Source organism: Equus caballus, chromosome 11 (genome assembly GCF_041296265.1).
Source record: "Equus caballus isolate H_3958 breed thoroughbred chromosome 11, TB-T2T, whole genome shotgun sequence".
Taxonomy (NCBI): domain Eukaryota; kingdom Metazoa; phylum Chordata; class Mammalia; order Perissodactyla; family Equidae; genus Equus; species Equus caballus.
Window position 1 is genome coordinate 30189658 of NC_091694.1, and position 18465 is coordinate 30208122.

General features: G+C 40.9%; 1 protein-coding gene across 1 annotated transcript; it reads right to left on the bottom strand.

Annotated features, from left to right (window-relative positions):
- Nucleotides 1-16741: 16741 nt before the first annotated feature.
- Nucleotides 16742-17023, bottom strand: SMIM36 (small integral membrane protein 36). Its single transcript, XM_070228376.1, has one exon. It carries the CDS (start codon nucleotides 17021-17023, stop codon nucleotides 16742-16744), a length of 282 nt encoding a protein of 93 aa, XP_070084477.1.
- Between the last annotated feature and the right edge of the window lie 1442 nt (nucleotides 17024-18465).

The following is an 18465-nucleotide window of genomic DNA, read 5'->3' on the forward strand; positions in this document are numbered from 1 at the left end:
AAGTGCCCCGTTGCTGCTGGTGTGGCTTCTGGAAGGTGTAGAATACTTCAACTTCCTGGCTGGATCACTATCACTATTTTTACTGTTAACGTTACCTTCAACCATTTGACCCTTCTTTCAGAAACATGATCGTTGCTGAACAAGCCTCAACCCTTCTGTGAGGCAGGGCCCGGCTAGCTGGAATGTCCTGTAGTAACCTCATCACCACTAATAGCTGAGCATCATGAGCAGAGGGAGAACAGAAAGAAACTGAGTGGGATCTCATGCATGCTTAGATATCCTGTTATTTTGGTGCAGGCATGGGTGAAGGCACTGAGAAGTACACAGTGAGCTGAATGAGAAAGGCAGGGGCAGGAAGAAGGATGTGCTTTGAAAAACGAAATGACCTCCTGGCTATCTAAAGCCCCAGGGTGGAATACTAAATGGTTGAGAGCACTGGGTTTCTCATAAAATAAAACCTGGTGTGATAATGATATTATAGTGATGATGGAGTTGGATGCTTAAATATTTAAGGGTGAAAATCTCTCCCGAACTTCTGGTCCCATCCCAGATCTGCTAAAATAGACTCTTGATAATGGGACCTGTGCAGCTGTCTTGTTAACAAGCTTTCCAGGTGATTCTGCTTAGCACGCTCATTGGTTGATTGTTGGGATGTGTGGAGTTATTCCAAACCCACATCCCTTGATTAAATGCTCTCCGAATGTGGTGTAGAAGCACAGAGGTGCAGAATTTCTTATAATAATTATCATGTAGGTAGCATTTCATAGCAGTTGAAGGAACTCTGGTTTGGGATAAGGGGACCTCAATCTAATCATCATTTTCTTTCAATTTCCCCAAAGGAATTTGGACTAATCATATAACTGCTGTTTCTCAGAGATAATGGTTGCTCCTTCCACTACCTTATAATCATTACAGGGTCTGTACAACAACAGGGACAACCACAATTATCTCTTATATGCAGTGTTACAAAATTTCTTGTTATCTTAGATTTTTCTATGCTTCCCAATTTTTCTAGGAAAATTATAGACTGTCACATTTTACTTATCTTGAACTTAGCTGTCATACACTCACAGTAAAAAACCAGAAGGGAAAATCACATTTACATGCGCACACACACCTGCAGACATATTTTCTCTCTCTCTTGCTCTCTCTCTCTCTCTCTCACACACACACACACACACACCTTTAATTAAACAGCCAGATAAGATGGCACTAAGACTCAAGGTACTTTAGATGTAGGCAATACTCTTAGACCCTTACTCAGAGCTTATTTACTCTTATTTTATGTGTAATTCTAACAGAACTTGGTTATCTAACTTCCAAGCCTCAAGTAGAACAGAAATTCAAACAGAACAAAAATGGGTTGATGTAGGTAGATAATGCTGAGAGCAACAAAACCTGAGAGCTGAATGCCCAACAATAAGGCAGAAGGAAAAGGGAAAAAACTATAACAACAGAGCAATCTGGAGCCACTGAGTCTAGGGGTAAATAATCCTTTGTGCCTCCGTGGATCCTGGCAATGCTGTGATACAGCACATTCTGATCCCTTCTGTTTTTGAGAACAACTCTGAATCACCAAGGAGGCTAAATTAAGTTGGGTATTTTCTGTTTAGGAAGCATGGACGTGGGTATTCTAGCTAAGAGTGATTTGTAACAAAAATGTTAAAAACTTTCAGATAAGATTTGGCTTCTGAGAATTAAAGAGTTTTAGAGTTGGAAAGCATCGTAATCATTGTAAAATTAGAATGTATCAAGTGGGCATTTGACAATAACTCTCTCCATTGTACGACCAACCAGTTGTGACCTTCTGCTACCATTAAGTTGGTGAGCTAGAGAGAGGAAATCTTTTTGCCATCCCAGTGTTAGATGAATCTTAATATCCTTTCCAAAACTGTAGAGAAAGAAGTTAGAGGTAAAGAAGAGAATTCATCGATCGCCACAAATAGCACGTCTGAACATCTTTCCTACTGCTTCCCTTCAAGTACCTTGTATTCCCACCCACATCTGCAACATCGCCTCTCCATTCCATCTGCTCCACGCTGCCCCAGCTCACAGGTCCAAATCTTTCCTCTTCTTCAGTCTAGCTTCGTGCCTCCTCTTCCGAGAAGCTGTCTGGAATCCTTGGTGGAAACTGATCTCTCCTTCTCTGAACTTCCAAGGGATGTTACTGATCTCTCTCATGGTACATTTCAATTTCCATACTGAATAATATGTTTTTTCTTTGTAAATTGTGGTTTTTTCCTCTTAATAACCTGTAAATTGCGTGAGGACCAAATCTGGATTTGACTCATTTCTGTGTCTCCAATAGCACCTGGCACAGTGTCTCATGTATAACGGGTGTTTGATAAACACGTACTACATGCATTAATGAATGAAGTGAGCCAGCCAGTTATTTATCCTTTGTATTTGTCAATGCTACCTGGTTGATAGAGAATTAGAGATTCTAGGGGAAATATGAATTTACAGACAAGGGCATTCATATGGAAAATTAGTACTCTGATTCTTTGTCCCTTAGGGGAGTAACAACTTTCCATCCTCTTAAAATGTGGGGCCTAAGAGTGATGTCCTCTCTCCAATGAAGAGAAAGTCATTGAACAGCATAATGTGCCACTGCACTTATGGCTATGGCCTCGAAGCACTCCATGGTTCGTTGGTTCCTAACAAAAAGTAGTCTAAAACACCTTATATTTGTGTAACGTGCAGAGTTTTAAAATGCTTTGATATACACTTCTTTTGGCTGTGATAAAAAAATATAGTGGCAAGTAGAACAGATGTTATTATCCTTGCTTTTAAGATGAAGATTCTGAAACTCAGTGAACCAATGAGAATTATGCAAGTTAACGTGAGAAGTGGCAGAATCAGGGTCATTGTTGTCAACTTAGTCTAGCACCTAAGCTGGTAGAACACAGAAATTACTAATTCAAACCTTTCTTGTTTGGTTTAGCCTAAGTGTTCTTTTGCATTTTTGAACACTCACAGTCAACACTGATTCTCCCAATCATTTTTCATTCCCTACCTTATATTGTAAGTTTTTTTTTAAATATGAGATAATGTGATGGTTAATTTTGTGTGTCAACCTGACTAAGCCATAGGACCGAGATATTTGGTTAAACGTCAGCCTAGATGTTGCCGTGAAGGTATTTTTAGATGAGGTTGACATTTAAATCAGTAGGCTTTGAGTAAAGCAGATTACCTTCCATAATGTAGAAGGGTCTCATCTAACCAGTGGAAGGCCTTAAGAGAAAAAGACTGAGGCCTCCCAAAGAAGAGGGAATTCTGCCTCCCGAAGCCTTTGGACTTGAGTTGTCTCTGAGTCTCCAGCCTGCCTGCCCTGCAGATTTTAGACTTGCCAGCCCCCACAATTATGTGGGCAAATTCCTTAAAACAAGTCTCTCTCTCTCTCTCTCTGTATAAATATAAATATATACATATACGCATTCTATTGGTTCTATTTCTCTGGAGAACTCTGACTAATACAGATAACTCCTAATTTATAAGGATAATTTGTTTTATAAATGTATTGAAATTTAACATACAAGAACTTAATGAATTCATAATAATACCAAACTTTTTTAAAAGGAAAGAAAAATAGAAACATCCTCACCAGAAAACAAGCAAACAAAATACTTCAAAAACAAAAAACTGAACACTGCTGGAAGTAACTAGGATTTCAGCTCCTTACTCTGAAAATTGACCATTAAAAGGAAAGAGTTGAACATTTATTCTCTACTTCCTGTATAAACCACACTGGAGGGTAACTGAGCCCTAAGAGATGAGGGAACATTTTTTTTTCTTACAAAACAATTCCAGCCAATAAATGTAGAAGGAATGACAGAACTAGAACCATTTTCTAACCTCTAATACAACAATTCGGGCAATTATCAACAATGGATGAAACCATGAGAAGAAAGGTTGAATAAGAACTTTACAAGGGCTTGATCATGCTGATACCACCTGAATCTACTCATCAATTTATGTATCACTAAAAATGGGACAACCAGAAATTCTGGACCTCCTGACATGACGTGATATACAGCAAACAGAATCATCTATAAACAATTCTTGCCAAAAAAGAAGTTGAAGCTAAATTGAACCTTTAACTAACTTCAATTTCCTGTACAGGAAATACAGAAGCTAGGAAAACAAATTAAAGTAAATAACAAAACAAATGAGCAAGCCCAAACAGATAGGGTGACCAAGAATGAAAGGGGCGTTATTCGTAATTATGCTGAGACGGAAGACATAAACTGGGATTGTTCCATGCACAACTGGAGGAATGTTCATCATAAGAATTTGGTACATTTTGGGGGGTTTGCTGATTGCAATGACATGGTCCAATTTTCTTACCTATTTCCTTCTTTTGGTCTTCAATCAACACCCAAAACCCTATCTCCTGTGTCTGGCCAGGACACTAGTCACATGTCTGCTGAGCCTGTAGTAGAAACTGAAAACACTTGCCCACATGATCCTTGGAGCCTGGAAGCACTTGCCTTTCCTCTGACTCTCAGGCAGAGGCATCCCGACTCCAGCCTGTTGGTGTGGAGGCTGCGTTACGAAACACTCCCCCAAAGTCCCCTTGCCTTTCTTTTAAATACTTGCACAAATAATAGATATTCATTGTAGAAAAATTGAAAACTACAACTAAGTATAAAGAAGAAAAATTTGACAGTTACTCAGGGTTCAATACTGCTAACATTTTAGTGCATGTGCTTCTAGACATACATATATATATTATATTTTTTGTACCATCGTGGGATCATATTTTATATGCTATTCTGAAATTTGCTTTTTTCACTTAATTTTGTTTCATTAACATATGACCATATTAATGAATTTACTGCTACAAGGAATGCATACTATTCCATTGGAAGGATGTGCCATAGTGTATTAAACCATACTCATTTTTTTTTTTAAAGATTTTTTTTTATTATTTCCTTTTTCTCCCCAAAGCCCCCTGGTACATAGTTGTATATTCTTCGTTGTGGGTTCTTCTAGTTGTGGTATGTGGGACGCTGCCTCAGCGTGGTCTGATGAGCAGTACCATGTCCGCGCCCAGGATTCGAACCAACGAAACACTGCGCCGCCTGCAGCGGAGCACGCGAACTTAACCACTCGGCCACGGGGCCAGCCCCCTAAACCATACTCATTTTTGAACATTTATCTTGTTGCCAACATTTTGCTCTTTATTCATCTTTGTATATCCTTTTTATTTACTTACTCAATTTTTTTCCATAGTGGAAATTTCTGAAGGAGGAACTGATGGATCAAAATGTTTTCAAAATTTAAAGGCTGTTGGCATATCTGGTCGAGTTGCCTTAAAAATAACTTGTATGAATGTATATGCTCAGCAACAGCATGTGAACACTCATCTTCTATCATCATCATCAGCAGCAGCAGCAGCAGCAGCAGCAGCAGCATCACCACCACAGCTAACGTTTATTGAGTTCTTAACATTTGCCTGGCAAAGTTCTAAGCATTTTATTCATAGCAACTCATTTAATTGTCACAACTTCTCTGTGGTAGATACTATGGTTCTTCAAAATGTATGAAACGGAAACTGATTACACATGATTATCTTTAAAAACCAGAAGTATGAGAGTGGAAAAAGTTAAAAAAATTATTTCCTGCATATAAAAATCCCACTTTATTGAATAGCCACTGTTAAAAGTTTGTGCGTGTTTGTTTAGATATTTCCTATGCATATAAAAACATGCGTGAATATACTTTTTTTTTAAACACAGAAGAGGTCATACTACATATACCATCAAGCTCCTCTGTAATCAGCATTTTTCTTCTAGCAATATATCATGGCCATCTTTCCATGACAGTTCATGCAGATTTACTTCATCCCCTTTTATAGTTGCATGACTATATTGTATTCTGATTGTATCAGTGTATCATGTTGGCTCATATGTCTCTTCCACCTCCCCAGCCACGCTGTAAGTTTTATAAATCTATAGCACAACTTTGTAGCACTTAGCAAGGTCTGAGCTCATAGCAAGTGAACACCAAATGGAAAGAGTTATTTTTCTGTAGAGTGTATATTTTCTCTGAAAACCCAGGTATAGTAAATGGAATTGCCAATCTGAGAAATGCCATCCTAAGGAAATTAGAAATCTCTAGGCTTCAGTTAATGCCTTTTGCAAGGGGCCGCAGTTGGTTGTGTATTTTTGTGGGAGTTATAACACCTTTGAAGTTTACCAATTAGTTGCATCATCCAAAGCATCTCAAGTAGAGTGGAAAATCACTAGAAAGGTGCCAGGGAAGCTTATGTTCTGGTACTGACCGTGCCAGCTGTGACCCTGAACAGGGCACACTTCCTTTCTGCTTCTCTTCGCTGTTGCATTAGGGGTTTGGACTGGCGGGCCATGAGGGCCCTATCTAGCTTTGAGATCCTATGAATTTACAAGCCAGAGCAAAATCCACCTCTGTGAGCCACGCACTAACAATGGGCATGACAGCTCATGTTCCCCGAAGAATCACTTTAACTCTTGGCATGTACACTTGACATTTTTTAAGATGGAAACATACAGAAAGGAGAGCATGTGATATCGTCTTTAGAGAGAGAGTAATATGTGAGCCAGATCTGCCGTATGGTCTCCTAGAAGCAGAGCAGGAGAAAACCAGTCTATGCTATTCATTCTTTACTACTCGAAGCATCTTCCAAACAGCTGTGCACCCACGATTTGGAATGCCATGTTACAAGGATGCAGGGATACACTAGGTATGGTCATAGGTAAATTCACTTGTTTTATTTAGAAAGTGAAAACAAAGTACCAACTTATATACACACTATGATTGTTAATATGTAAAATATACATTAAAAATGACAGAAAATGCAACAAAACAGTATAGGATTATCTCTGGGTAATGAGATTACGGGTAATTCCTATTTTCTTCTCTATACTTTGTTCAAAGTTTCCCCAATGAATAGGCATTCCTTTCATAATCAGAAAAATACAATCAAAGAATGCTTACAAATATTAATTTAAAAAAGTAGACAATTACACTGAATGCTACTGGAGATCGCTTAGGATAGTTATCATCATCATCATCTCTCTCTTTTCCTTTTCCATAGTTTTCAAGTTCACCTTAACAAACACGTGTATTAATTGTAGAAGGAAAAGCACCCCGACCAGGGCAATTGCCTACACCAAATTCATTTTCTCCCTTTTCCTTTCTAATGAAACCCTGATTTTTGGGGGGGATGTCAATGTACCGAGCAAAAATCTGCATCTTCCAGGCTCCCTTGCAGATGAGGGTAGACATCTGATTAAGTTCTAGCCAATGAAATGTAAGTAGAAGTTGCTGAGTGGGTCTCTCAGCTGACTTAACTGGAATGTGCCTACTTGCCCTTCCTTTCTTCCCTGCCTGGCACTAAGATGTCAGGTTTGGAGCCTCAGGGGCCATCTTCTAAGAAGACAACCTCAAGGAGAGAAATCATGAAGCAAAGCTGGTGGAACACCAATGGGGGGACTTTGGTGACACTTTGGAGCCACTGTACCAGGCTGAACCATCTCTCTCCCAACTTCAGGCTGCAGGAGAGAGAATAAAGTCCCCATTATGTTTTAGCCTCTGTATTTTGTGTCTTTGTCGGTCATAGCCGAGCACAGTTTCTAACTAATACATCCACTTAAACACACACACACACACACGCACACACACACAACTTTTTAATTCCTAACGATGTTGACCATCTTAAAAAAAGGTTTTAGGGGGAAGGCAATTGAAATTCACTTAGGATGGAAATAAAAGGCAATGTTCTACTAAAAATTAAAGATTGTCTCTGAGGCTCCAATAAATCTAATCTGTTTCACAATGTCACTGTTCCATGCATAGTGGTAACTTCATTATTTTTACATTTGGGGACAGTAAGTTTGTTAATCCATCCCAGCAACTAGGAAATCAATGTATCACCATATGCCTACAGTGAGACCATTTGTCATGGTTTATGCTCCTTCCAAAGAGAGCACAACAGACCTTGACTTGAAGAAACATCAACGTGGGGATAGTTATTTGAAATGTCAGATGGAAAACATGTTTGAAAATGGGATACGTGCATGCATCCTGTGAAAGGGAAGGACTCAACCCTCTGTTAAGCTTCCCTTTGCAACTCCCTGATCAACAACAATGACACAACCATAGGCAGTTTTTCAGGACAAATCCTCCTGTCACTAGTTGCTTCATTCTGAAAGGCCAGGAGGGTAAGAAGGAAGAAAGGTCAAGAGAAAAGAAAGATGCAGGGTCAAAAATGCCAGAGCTGGAAGGACCTTGGGAGGTTGCTGATTAACTTCAGTGCTTTCCTTTTGTAGAGGAGCAAGTGAGGCCTAATGCCTCCCTGGAAGTTAGTGACTGGGTTAGAACTAGATCTCAGGGCAGTGGCCCAGGCTGCCGCTCCAAGGCATAGGTACTGGATGAGGAATATGGATGAGAAGCAAGCACAGAGTCTAATGGCTCAGAGGCGTTGGCTACCAACTCAAGGAGGAAGTTGTAGCTATTTTCCTGGTGGTTGAGTAGAGGTGCCACCATAGGGGAAAGAGCAAAGAGGAAAAGACGAAGTTAGGGTGATTGAGTGTGGCTGGGGCCAGAATGGGTAGAGAGATGGAAGGACTCATCTCTTTTGATCCAGTTTCTCAGCCTCCTCTTCACTGTGCCTGTGAAGTGACAGCTCTGGCGTCATCTCGGCTGCCTCATTTATTACAAGACCATCTGCTGCATTTCTCTAGTCCTCCATGCTTGGAGACATCAGAGCCACCCAGCTTCCTCCCTACTGTCTCTGGGGCAGTTTGTTTCCACAGGAGAGTGATTCCTATTCGGCAGCTGAAGTAAAAATTCTCCTGCCTTTTTCCAACAAAGTTGTCACCAAAGGATGGAGATTTCCTGATGTGTTCAGTCCCTTCCCGGTTGCCGTGGGGAGTTGAAACAGATATACAAGACACTCACTCTTTTGTGGGAGGTGCTTAAGATCCAGCCAAGAGAGAGAATCCAAAAGAAATGAGTAGGATTTACAAACTAACAGAAGAAATTACCTTTGCATATAAAAAAAATCATCAAGAAATCTTCCCAAACATTCTTAGCAATACAAAGATCTGGCCCAAGCTTGAAAACAACTGGTTTTTATTTTTTTTTAAATATTTCCTAGATAAGTTCTTGGATGAGGTTTCCATCCCCACTCATCCAGAGCAGAACCTGGGGTAGCTGGGGGAAGACTGGGGGTAGATTGTGCCCATTACCCATAGACAAAATCGGGGGCAGCACGGTGGAGTGGGGTAGAGCAGTGGTCTCAGGGAGAGGTGCACAGGAAGATCCATATAATATACATATAATTTATACTTATTACACGTCTGTGTCTATAACGCACAACTATCTACAAATCTATACATATTTAAATATGTATTACTTAAATATACATAAATGTATACTTATTTAAATATATATATATACATACACACACACAGGTGAGTACTAAAATTTTCTTCACTGACAGGAATGCATGCTCAAAGGCATTTGGAGGGCACTGGTTTAGAAAATGGGCTTTAGAGTCTTAGCTGCGAAAAACGTATAAAACTGGGAAAATGCTAGTACCTCTTAGGGTTGTAGTGAAGATTCAGACAATATATGCAAAGTGCTTAGTGGTTTTTCCTGCTCCTTGGTAAGCTTCATGAGAACAAAACTTGCAGCTGTCACATGCATAATGTATTCCCTGGGCCTGGCACGAGGTCTGCATAAAGTAGGTGCATTATAAATATTAGTCAGATAGATGAGTGGTCGATAGGTTTATGCAATTCCTTCCACATGAACTGTAACTGCGCTCCCATCTGTGTTGCACAAACAACAACGTGGGAGTACACAGAAGTGAGAAACATGTTATGATTGGGATAACCTTCAATTCACCCCTTACAAAAAAGTAGGTGAACCATTCACAAACTTAGGTAATTTATTTTTAGTAACAAATGACTTGCAGCACACCTCACAACTGATGGGGATTCACCAATATACTATGACCCCATCCATGGGTGTGAGCCAACTGTTATAGCCAAAGCGACACCTTTTGATCTAATCTGATTGGATTCTTTCATGAGATACGTTTGTACAAATCACTGTCTAAACAGTGCTTCTTTATAACACCCAAAATGGGTAAATGAGAGAAAATGAATGTAAAGTATGAGAGCAGCAGAGACTTAGGTTAAATATGGAGAGATTTTCTTGATGGCAAGAATTGTCAAATTCAGTCCTATTGCCATTTAAGAAACCAATTGTTTTCTGATCTGAATCTTCTGCTTTTCCTCCTGAGCGTGTGTATCATGTCTGTTACATATAAGTTTTTCTCCAAAATTCTATCATAATATTAGTTTTTCTCAATGGCAAACAACTTTTCACTGATAAATTTCCATGACAAGAATGTCTTTATCAATTCTGACAAACAGTTCAGATTCCAAATTCCACTGCCACATTTCCGCTGAGCAATTTTAAGCCTGTTGGGCAATTTTAAGCTCTCCCTTGGAGCAGCATGCTTTTCTCTCCCTTGGTCACTTTCATCCTTCCAAACCAATTCCCCATCTTTCTAGTATCTCCTCAGCCTTGCACGCCTCTCAATTTGGGATAGCAGCAGAGGCCACCAAGCTGCAGATGTGCTTGATGAGAGAACCAGCAGACCCCAGCACGTGGCTGGTTTCTAATTAAATAACAGTTAAGCACAGAGAAGCCTTGAACAAAAAATAAATACGCGCAGACAGCTTCCCATTATCTTGGGAAGATGTGAAATAGCTAAGATCTTTCTTAATCCTGCTGTCACAAAGCCCTTATCTGCAACACTGACAGTCCAAGAAGGTCAAAGTCGAAATGAACTGTTACAACAGGGGTAGATAATAAATGCTCTCTTGCTTTCTACATTTCAACCACCAGTGTTCTCAGGGAAGATGAAGCCATGAGAAAAAGCCTGCCTTTGATACTCTTGAGCAATCTTGGACTGTGTCTGCCCTCTTGTTCTTAGGGACTTTTTCCCTCATCAAGAGGATTGTGTTATTTGGTGCTCCCCCAAAGGAAAGGCAGTGAGAGACAAATCACAAAATGTGGCCATTCTGCATCCAACTTGCTGAATCACTTAGTTACTCTGCATAGATTCTGGGCAGCTATGGAATTACAGGGCAAACTCAGGATTGAATCAGAATCCCTGGGTTCTGTTAATCCCATTCTGTCCACCGGAAGGTTTATGCAAGACCATCTGAAACTCCCTTGTCTCTAAAATAAGAAAACTGATTCCCTCCCTACAAATTGTGAGACAGATTAAGCGATGTGCCTGACACCCGCTGAGCAGCTCTGGAGGAATCTATGGGATATCTGGAAGGATCTGGATTCTTTAGGGCTAGTTCTGAGCTTTTTTGGGCTTCAACCCAATGGGTATGCACTTGGACGGACTCCATAGCATCTTTTCTTTGTGACTTGGCTCTTGCCTCTCTTTATAGAACTGAGAGTTTCTCATTCTCTTTCCTTTCAGTTATCCTTTACATTCCATGTAGCAAAACCACAAACACATTTTCTTGCTGAAGACATTTTTCCTGTTTTACCCTCCTTAAAAACACAACAAATGGTTACTTTGCTTGTGCAGGGTCTATTTCCTAGGTAACTGATAAAACCTGACCTTCTAGCTTCTGCCCAAGGCCCCGCCTCAGCATGGTTATGTCCAAAAGAATCATGTCCCTGACCCTAAAGGTTCTTGAAATGTTAAGCATCTCATCCCATGTCCTAAACATTCCCTTTAGACTCTGTAGTAGTTTGCTAGGGCTCTCCTAACAGAGTGCCACATGCTGAGCGGCTTAACCCACAGAAATTTATCGTCTCACGGCTCTGGAGGCCAGAAGTCCGAGAGCAAGGTGTTGGTAGGGACATGCTCCTTCTGAAGGAGCTAGAGAAGGATCTGTGCCAGGCCTCTCTCCGACCTTCTGGTAGTTCCTTGGCAGTGGTCATATAACTCCATTCTCCTTGCATTTGTTTCTGTGTCCAGATTTCACCTTTTTATAAGGACACCAGTCATACTGGATTAGGGGTCCACCCCACTCCAGTATAACCTCATCTTAGCTAATTACACCAGTAATGATCCTATTTCAAAATGAGATCACATTCTGAAGTACTGGGGTAAAGACTTCAGCATACGAATTTGGCGGGGGGGGGGGGGGGGGGACACAATTCAACCCACAATGGAGACTTTTCCTCTTTCCAAATTGCTTCTACAGGTGGCAGCTCTCCAACCATATACTCCTTCTCCTCAACACTCCCAAAAGGAGCCTAAACCTGCCCAAGAAATGTTGGGCCTCCAAGTGATGGGGCCCCCTACTTATTTTCACTTTATCTGCTGATATGATAATAGTGGCTTTCATTTCATTGAATTCCTACCAAATGCCAGATACTTTATATACATTATTCTAACCATCACCAACGTTAACATTACTCATTTCTAAGTTGAGGAATAAAGGTAGGAAGTTAATTGATGCATAAGAAGCTCAACAGCAGGTAGTGACAGAGGGGGATTTGAGCTCAGCATTTCTGGGCCAAAGCCCCAGCTTAGTCCCCTCCACCCTGGAATCTTCTGGAACATCAGAAGATAATGATTGGGCCAAATTACAATAATTTAGTTTTCCTCTGCTGGAAACTACGGTCATCTTATTCGGAGGAGAGAATCTGAAAGACTATTAGATTATTTAACAGACATTTATCGAGCAGCTTCCTGGGTATGCAGTTCTAGCATGGGAGAGAGATGGGGTGGAACAAACGTGGTTTTGCTACTGTTGAACAGTTCTGAGAAAATAGATGGACGAAGGTGATATGTCTAGTGTCGAGTTCAAATACTGCCTCGCATGTGGCCCAGCTGTGTGGCCTTGCACAAGCCCTAGCATTTCCCTAAGCTTTCATTTCCGTATCTTTAACCGGGTTTGAATTGTGCCATTCTCATAGGGGAGGGTGAGGATTCAGTGAGATACGAATGAAAGTGTCTGGCCTGTAGCTGACTTGGTAGCTCTCCGTTCTGTCCCTCCCTGCCCTTGCCTGGGAAGAGTTTTGCTTGTGTCCTGCCCACAGCTGTCATCCAAATTAGGCCAAAAGATTGCATTTGCTTTAATCAAAATTGTGCATGGTGGGAGGATAATGAATTAAAAGAAGGTGGGAAGGGGGTCCTAATCTCATAAGGAAACAAAAACAAGGCAGTATTGAGATGTTAAAGGAACTTCTTGCGTCTAGCTAGCAATCCATTCCACCAGGTTTTAAAACATTAGTTAGAACTTCACAGCTGTGCAACTAGCAATTCCATTGGGAAATAAAGCTCTATTTAAAAATAAGAAATAAATCATGAAGATTTAAAATTCAAGCAGGTGGAAAGAACGTTGGGGGACAAATAAGAAAAAGGGAAAAATAGGATCTTAGTCTCAGCTCTGAAGCCGCATGCTGGGGAAGAGCACTTTTCCTTCCGGGCTGGTTTCCTCATTGGTAAAATTCTTAAAGACACTTCCAGTTCTTATAAGACTCTCAGCTTACACTCTATACAGAAAAGATTGTTTTAAATGCTGAGAAACTGGTTCCTGCGTGAAGAACACAAGCTGAATGAACCACAAAGCAAATGAACCAGAGGCTTTGGAAAGCTTAATTCCTTTTATTCCAACACTTGCCTTAGAGTCTTTTTAGTTTCTTTCTTTCCTTTTTTTTTCCTCTCCCCTGACTATATTTCTGTTCCCCTTATCGGCTGTTGCTGTTATTATAATTATTTGGTTTTTTGTTCTTCTCCTTCTTTCTCTTAGAGTCTATTTTTCTCTGGGGCTGACCTGGTGGTGTAGTGGTTAAATTCACTCATTTTGCTTCAGCGGCCCAGGGTTCACTGGCATGGATCCTGGGCACGGACCTATATACCGCTCATCAAGCCATGCTGTGGCAGCACCCCACATAGAGGAACTAGAAGGACTTACAACTAGAATATACAACTATGTACTGGGGCTTTGGAGAGAAAAAGAAAAAAAAGAGAGAGGAAGATTGGCAATAGATGTTAGCTCAGGGCCGATCTTCCTCACCAAAAAAAAGAATTTATTTTTCTACCCTCCATCTCTGTTTATCTTTCTTTTTCAATTAACCCAATATGGAGTTGAAACATAATTGAAAATATTTGTACTTTTAAAAACATTAAATGAATGTTTACTTCACGTTCTTAACTTTAAAATCAGATGAGTAGAGTATTTTATATTTCTCTCAAAAAGCTAAATTAATTATTACTATCATCAATTTGGGGGATCCGCTGGTTTTTTTTTTTCCTCCACTGATATGTTTTGTCTCCTCTGATGTATACATATTCCCACGATAGGGGAAAGAGGTAAGAAGGTTAGTCTAGGCAGAGTTCACACTAGGTAAAGGGCAGATTCTTAGAAGCAGCCTACGAATTTACTGTATTTTCCCATTCATTTTGTATTTTCATTCTAAAGTGGAGATGGCTCCTTGACCATGAAAGAAAAAAATTCATCTCAAGGATTTTTGGTATAATTTTCAAATCACATATTTAAGAGAAAACATGATTTTCTGATAAAATATGAATGCAATTAAAAATAAATATTAAAAATGTGAAAAGAAAATAACTGAGATTATCTTTATTTTTGTTATAGATGCTAAACCCAGGGGCAAAACAGTTCCTTCACTGAAGCTGGCAGGGCGGGCTGGGCCATCCCACCTCTTCGGTTTTCTATAGGATAAATTAAAATTTAATTTCTCACTTTTCTTCATAGTTTTGGAAGCCATCAGACTTTCACTGTCGGTGAACTCTACAGTTTCTGCTTCCGAGCTTTGTTTAAGTTGTCCCTTCTGTCTAAAATTCCATGGCCTGTCCTACCCTCCAAGCCTCCAACATACTTTTGTCCTTCTAGAAGATAGCCGCTTATCTTTCAAGACAAATCATCTTATCTTTGACGCTGGAGTCTAAGATGAAATTGGCCATTCAACATTATTCAAATGTTTCTAGGTGTTCATGTCTCTGTGGACTTTGGCACCCTGTGTAGACTTCTGGCAGAGCATCAGCAATGCTTTCTTGTCCTTCATCATCTAAGTCATGCCTCACGCCTCCTCTTCCTGTTAGGCAGCCAAGACTGGAGGGCAGGGATCATGACACATTCATTTCTTTGTATTTCTACCCATGGCCTCATTGGAAGAAGGGGTTTAGTAAGCCACCAAGTGAACATACAGGCTGCTCTGACCTTGGGGAAGGGAGGATTAATAAAAACACACACACAATGGAGATAATAATTCAAAATTCTGGCAATAGATGAATGAGCAGGGAAAGACATTTATTAGTTAATAGTGACAAAGAAAGGGAGCAAGCAGTGCTCGAGGGAAGGAAATACCACACTATGGGGACCTCAACATTTTGCAATGAGTCTTCTGTAACTCTGAATTGGAACAAGTCAAATCTGAGGACTGAGATTAAACTTCCTGATGAGAGGTATGAAAGAGAATCATCATCATCATCATCATAACAGCTAACCCTAGGTACCAAGCACTGTCTCAAGTGCTTTCAGTGAATTAACTCATTTAAGTACCCCAAATAGCCCACAGGTCTTACCACTAGCCCTGAGGCACAAAGAGGTGGTCCTGGCCACACAGCAAGTGTTCTAGCTTGGTCACACAGCTGATAAGTGGAGGAGGCAAGGTTTGAACCCAGAATCCAAGCTTTCTCGGTTAACCACTATGCTCTACAATTACTATATTCCCTGTACTGATTCACAGTGGGGAACAGAATGTGAAGAGCTGGTGTGTGTAGAAATAATAATAATCTTAAGTCTGGACAAGTTCAATGGTTGCCTTGAAAAGAAAGGATTTGCTAAATATAGGATAGATCTGAGCTAGTCTCCTTCCTCATTATACACACACACACACACACACACGGACACACACACTGTTGACTCTCTTCTTTAAACTCTTTGAAGGGGAGCAGAATATGCCTCCCAAAAATATGTCATTTTGGCATATTGCTCATTTTGAATTAAAGTTACTTGAGAAACAGCCAGTGCAAGAAGGAGACTCTGACTGTCCTTTGTCTTCCTGAAAGCAGGAAATAAATCTGCCATGTGAAAGGTACCCTCCCTGAACCAGGAGGGTAGAAGGCATCCTTCTTGCCAGAAATAGGGAATTTAGGGCCAAGAAGGCTGTATAAACCAAGCTTGTTACTTCTTCACTAATTTACTATTCCAAGCCCAAACTTCCTTGTCTTGTCAATTTTTCTTTGTCTAAAAGGTATAAAAGCTGCCTAGTCTGATCAGTTCTTTGAGTCTCATGTTTTTTATGGGGTGCCCATATGTACAAAATTAAATTTGTTTTTCTCCTATTAACTTGTATTGTGTCAATTTAATTATCAGGCCAGCCAGAAAAACCTAGAATGGAAGATGGGAAAAGTTCTCCACCCCTACACTTTATTCAAATATCAGTCTCTCCTAGAAGTTGCAAGGATAGCATCATCAGGAATGTGCCAGTAACCAACTGTACTATGTGATAGTATTGCTGAGATTTTGCATGTGGAGAACTTGACCAAAACTACCTTGGAATTCTTACCTTAAACAGTTGCTCTATCCACAAAGAGGGTGATGAGGAAGCAGAAAGTAAGGCAGAGCTCCCAGTTATGTAGCCAAGCAGGACATATGTGCTTAGAGAATGGCAGCCACTTGAAAAATGGTTTGTCCAGGATGTCTAGAGCTCTCTCCCCAGTATGCCCCAGCCAGCCTTACACCATTGTGCTTTTCTTCCCTAGTGGAGCAGGATCCCCAAATTGAAGGCCAGGCCCCCTTGCCCAGGGAGCCCCTGGAGCATTTTGCTGCATCACCACCAAGCGGATGGAGGGCTGGCCCTCGAGAGCAGACTCAGGAGCATATTCCTTACTGGGGTCCTTGCCTCGGCAGTCATACAGCACACAGGAAATGAGGAAAACCAGGAGCAAGATGACGTAGCTCACGACTAAGATGATCAGGTTCAAGGTGACAGGGTCGATCTCCAAGTAAAACTCCATGACATCTCTCACGCTTGGGAGGTGGGTCTTGAGAAAGGCAACGGGGTCAGCTGAGGATTGCAGGGAGCAAACCCTAGCTCGTCGGAATAGCTACATTGGCTCTGGAGTAAAAATACATTAATCCCCATGGCTCTAGGAGACCCTACAGATTAAAGCTGCTCAGTTTAATAACTTAAGCTCTTGCTGTTAATACCACAGCCACCAAAACACAGAAGCTGTCTCTCATCAATTCACCTACGCAGAGAGAGAAAGAGCAAGAAAGAGACAGTTCATATGTCACCAAAGAGTGGTATATAAGCAGAGTGTCCATATAATTCATTGTCCAAACAGACAGTTTGGTGAGCAAAAGTCAGTGCTGTTAATAAGCGCACTGTTAAAACATTGGATTGTCCTGGAAAAACTAAGCATAGTCACCCTTTACATAAGGGAGGTTTAAATATCAAGTATCCATACTTGGAATGATTTGGGCCATCAGATCAGTGGGCCTTGGGACTAGATATGTTTCTTTAATAAGAGGAACACATTTTGTTCCTTTCTTCATTTGTTGATTTTTTCATTCATTAATTCAAAAATACTTTTTGAGCACCTCCTGTGTTGCAGGCACTGTGCTAAGCAACGAGAAGACACAGAAGCATTTAGTTTAGCAGGGGAGACAGGCGTTCAACAAATATTTGCACAGAACAGTGGGAATAAGTTTATAAAAGATAAGGAGAGGGTGGGAGGAGAGTGTGTCCCAAGGTGGGTCAGAGAAAACTGCCCTGAGGAAGAGACATTGAAGCTACGAGCCGAAGGCTATGCAGCGTTTAGTTAGGTTAGGACGGGCGGGGAAGACTCCTCCAGCCACAGAGAACAGCATTTGTAAAAGATCTGAGCAGAAAGAAGCCGGAGCGTTGGAAGAATTGAAATAAGAGCAGCTTGACAGGCTTATAGAGAGAGAACGGGGAACACAAGCAGAGAGAGGTAGGCAGGGTCAGATCACAAAGCGACTTGTGGGCCATACTTGAGACTTGATCCTAGACCAATGGGAGCCTTTGAATCATTTTATGTAGGGCAGTGATACGATCAGATTTACATTTTATAGAGGTCGCCTTGGCTGCTGTGTGGATGCAGAAAAACAAGCAGATTGAAGGGAGGATCAGATAAGAGTACAGGTATCCGTTGATTTATGGAGCATTGTTCTCCTTTGTAGCCCTGGCCCAGTAGTGTCATATAAGGCCAACTTCATGGGCGTGTGACCTGTGCTTGCACAGGGCCCGGTGCTCAGAAGGGCCCCACACTTGGTTTAATGCTCTGCTGTCACCGTCTTGAAATTCTTCATAATCTTTTATTTTACACTGGGCTCACAAATTATGTATCTGGCCTTGGTCTCGTACACACACTTTTGGCCAGACAGGGCCATTTCTCCAGGAGCTAATGGGACTCTTTTTCTACTCCTAGTTAAG